Source organism: Hydra vulgaris, chromosome 05, assembly GCF_038396675.1.
Source record: "Hydra vulgaris chromosome 05, alternate assembly HydraT2T_AEP".
Classification (NCBI taxonomy): domain Eukaryota; kingdom Metazoa; phylum Cnidaria; class Hydrozoa; order Anthoathecata; family Hydridae; genus Hydra; species Hydra vulgaris.
In genome coordinates, this window is record NC_088924.1 from 37,977,501 (window position 1) to 37,981,730 (window position 4,230).

The 4,230-nt window shown below is 25.0% G+C and overlaps 1 protein-coding gene across 2 annotated transcripts; it reads right to left on the minus strand.

The window, feature by feature from the left end:
• Positions 1–199: 199 nt before the first annotated feature.
• LOC136080044 (uncharacterized) lies at positions 200–3,517 on the minus strand. 2 transcript variants are annotated; one of them, XM_065796668.1, is made up of 4 exons: positions 2,673–3,517; positions 1,344–1,641; positions 893–976; positions 200–414 (listed from the first exon to the last, which is right to left on the minus strand). In XM_065796668.1, the coding sequence occupies exons 2-4, from the start codon at positions 1,639–1,641 to the stop codon at positions 305–307; spliced, it is 492 nt and encodes a 163-aa protein (XP_065652740.1). In that variant the 5' UTR covers positions 2,673–3,517; the 3' UTR covers positions 200–304. The 2 variants fall into 2 exon arrangements, with proteins under 2 accessions (XP_065652740.1, XP_065652741.1); XM_065796669.1 differs by having other exon boundaries at positions 200–411; positions 2,673–2,857.
• Positions 3,518–4,230: the final 713 nt, after the last annotated feature.

The window sequence follows — 4,230 nt, forward strand, 5'->3', positions numbered from 1 at the left end:
CTACTTATTTGATTAAAGTGTAACTTTTTTCAACTAAAGGGTAACTATTTCTTTAAATAAAGCACAACTATTTCTTTGTAATGTTGAATAAAATGTAATGTCCAAATAAGTTTGAATAAAATTTGACGCTGATGAACGAAAATAAAACATTGATTAATGAACCAACTTAAATTAAACAATTACTTAGAGAAAATCAATGTTTGTTGTAATAAACAATATAATTATATCATAATATTTGTACAAATGTTCAAACAAAATGTTCTTCTCCACTGCTAAGCATCCTTACGAATCTTGCATCTTTACTTCACTTGAGACTAACAACAACGTTGGAATGCTCCTCATTATACAATTTGGTAGAAATCTTTGAATTTGCATCTTTCGTTTGATGAGCTTTAGGCATTGCCATAACTACTGCTAAAATTATAGGTATTCATATATTTTTGTGTTTTTATATATTATTAGCAAACTCAGTTTCTATTTTTTTACACTAAGTTTTGTCAATAAAGACTGTTCAGGAATCTGGAGGGGCAGTATATATATATACATATATATATATATATATATATATATATATATATATATACATATATATATATATATATATATATATATATATATATATATATAAATATATATTTATATACATATATATATATATATGTATATATATATATAAATATATATATATATATATATATATATATATATATATATATATATATATATATATATATATATGTGTGTCTGTGTATATATAAACACACACACACATCGAATATAAAATCTATATTTAAGTAATAAAATAGTTAATAACAAATATATGTAAAATATAAGCACAATATACAAATAAAATGTCCATAAATAAAAACAAATTTTTTTTTGGATATATTACCTGCATTAACATGGCGACAAAATATTTTTTTTTTAATAATTACTACATTCGTTGATATTTCGCTTTCATTTTTTAATACCACATCTAAACAAGAAATTATTGAAATATTAAAATTATTGAAAATTATTAAAATAGTATCAGTATTTTACTGCAAAAACTAAAAGTAATATGCTTCAAAATTCTCTTATACAAATAATATATGAATTCCAATCACCATTAAAATGCTGCAAATGCATATAAAATACATTACCATATCCCTTTTTAACAGCTGTTAAAGAGGGATATGGTAACAAATGACGAATTACAAAACAAATGCTTCACAAAGACATAATTGAAAAAAAAATTAAACTAAACTTTCATTCAGTAAATAATGACATGTGTTAGTAAATAAGAATGAAACAATGAACAATCAAAACATACGAAAGAAACATACTATAAGATGTGGTAATACCTTTTTCATCAGGATTGCTATCCAGATCACTTTCATTTTCTGAGTCTGATGTGAAATAGCGTTTATCCTGATCATCGTCATATTGATTATTAGGAATTTGAAAAGGAAAATTATCTTCATCATTGTCATTATCAACCTCATATGCATTGTCATCATAATAAACATTTTCACAATCATTAGAAATGCTACAGGTAGACACATTACTTTTCTGATAATAACTTTCACCATAAATTTCTTCCATATCTTTATCAACTTGCTCTCTCACTCTTCTTCTGTTTGTTGCATATGAAGCAGCCATCTAAACAATTATCAGTTAAATTATAACGTATAATATTAGTAGCATAATATTATTAATCATTGTTAATACAAAAAAACAAGATTTTAAAAAGATTTAACTTGACTACTTTAAAAATTGGAAGAGCAAGAGGTGATTTGATTTAATTTTATAAAATAAGTAAAAATATGGATAAAGTTAAATGGAATGATCCTCCTAAAATAATTAAATATGCAATAACGAGAGGTCATACTCAGAAAATGCAAAAGCAATTCACACATAAATTCACTACCACAAGATTTAACTTCTTCACAAACAGAACAGTTAACAATTGGAATAATTAAACAGGAGAGATAATCAACTCTAATAATGTGAATGTCTTCAAAAACAAGTTTGATTGTTTCAAAAACAAACAAAAGAAAATTAAAAAAAATAATGAAAAAATGAAAAATAAAAAATAAGCACTTTTCCAAATGCTGTCAAAGTTTAACATCTACATTGTATGTTAGATTCACTACATTGTATGTGCACAGCAAAAAAAAAGTTTATTATTATTATCATTATTATTATTATTATTATAACATTCTAGCATTTTACATCTTTTACCAATTTTACATCCTATTATAAATATATAAAAACAGTAAATTACTTAAAGTTTTTTAAGAACATTAAGAAATTTACTATCAATATTGATTAGTCCAAATATTGATTTATCAATTCAATTTTAATTAAGAAACATATATCTTTTAAATAAAATAAAAATCTAAGAGCATAAAATGTAGTCTTGATGCATGATATGGTAGCCTAATAGAAACGTTATAGCACAATTTTGTAGATTCTCCTGCAATCAGTGCTGCTCTGAGGAGAATTCGGTGAAGCAGCACAAACTTCGTTCAGGCCATGATAATAAATGGGGTACTCAAGTTCTTGATATGAAATTAAAAATGCTACTATCTTTAATGTAAAATAGACAAGTTTATTTACAAATTATGTAGCTACATAACTAGTAAACTACTAGTATAAAGTTAAATAAACACAAAAATGAAAATAAATACCTGTATCTCTTTAGCCAACTGGATTCTAACAAAGGGGATTTTTTTCACAACCACTTCTTCGCGTGATTCAATCTTTTTTGATTCTTTTAATACCACTTCTTCTCGTGATTCAAACTGTTTGTTTTAGAATAATTTCTTTACAACTTCTTTGCATAAACCCCACAGCTAACATTAAACGGGATTTTTTTAAGAACGGCCGAAATTTTTTGTAAAACCTGTAACACACTGAACGTATTCAAAAAAGCAAAAATTCAGTCGTATTCCGACGTTGGCCCGACTTTGGTTCGACGTTATGACTTGAGTGATAAAATAAACCAACGCTTTAATGCCGACTTTGGCCCAATGTACGTGTGCTAGCTGGGTAAGACCGTATTATATGTTTTCCACGTTTTTTAAAATTTTGTGCAAATAAAAATTTTTGAGCGCAATTACAAATTTTTTGTTAGGTAAAAGAGTTCAAACGTAAAAAAAAAACCAAAGTGGCGCTTAGTGGCAGCCAGATTTATGAAATGATTAAAGCAAACATATATAAGCTTTAAAATATCTGAGTATAAAAGCAAGATGTAGCAATAAAAAAAATATATTGTCAATTAAAAGCAAAAGTTAGACATTAAAATATAACAAATTAAGTATATTTAAATTTGCTATAAATATGTTAATTACATTCCAATTTTAGTCTAATAACTTTTAAAATCTAGATAATATATAGAGTTATAATATAATATTTTAAAAAGCGCAATATTTTATGTAAATTTTATTTATTTCCATCGATTTTTTAAACAACATTATTCTCCTTATTATTTTTTTTTCTAATTTACATTCGCGTCTACTTCAACCACAGCATTAGTATATTCATTAAAACTTTAAGTGTATATAAACGGTTTTAAATTGTTTTATAATGTCTTTATATTGGTTCGACACCATTTAGGCATCAAAATTCTGATTTGGTTTTTATAGTTTTGTCCAGTCACTGGCCCACTGTGCAATGGATAAGTTTTCAATTATTTTTAAAATAAAAATAATAAAAATTGCCTTTAATAATTATAACTGTTATGTATTTACTTCTTTACATATTAACATTAAAAGCTATTTATACTTCGTTTCTTATATATATTTATAATCAATGTTAAATTAACAGATTCAACGGAGAAAGTCTAGAAGAAAAAGACAGAGTTTTAAAAAAAAAATTAATGAAGATTTATGATTTGCTTGCGTTTGTAAAACTTAAATTTTGTGATAGATAAAGATTTGTTAAAGCAAGTTTAAAAATTACTAGTTCTAATGGACATACTGGTCCAATAAATAGACCCCGACAATATGCCCCTAAATGAGTATAAAAATAATGTACATATTGAACAAATATAGTTTATAATACAAACATTCGAGATTTGATTTATTCACATACTTTATAAAAGCAGTGTTTGTGGAAATTGCACGATTTTATTTTATTTTTAAACATACAACTGTTACAGCTTCTAATGTCAAATTTTTCCAGATATTTACAACTCGTTGAGAAAACCAATATTTGCGAATGTCAAGTTGACATCGTTGCCTGCGA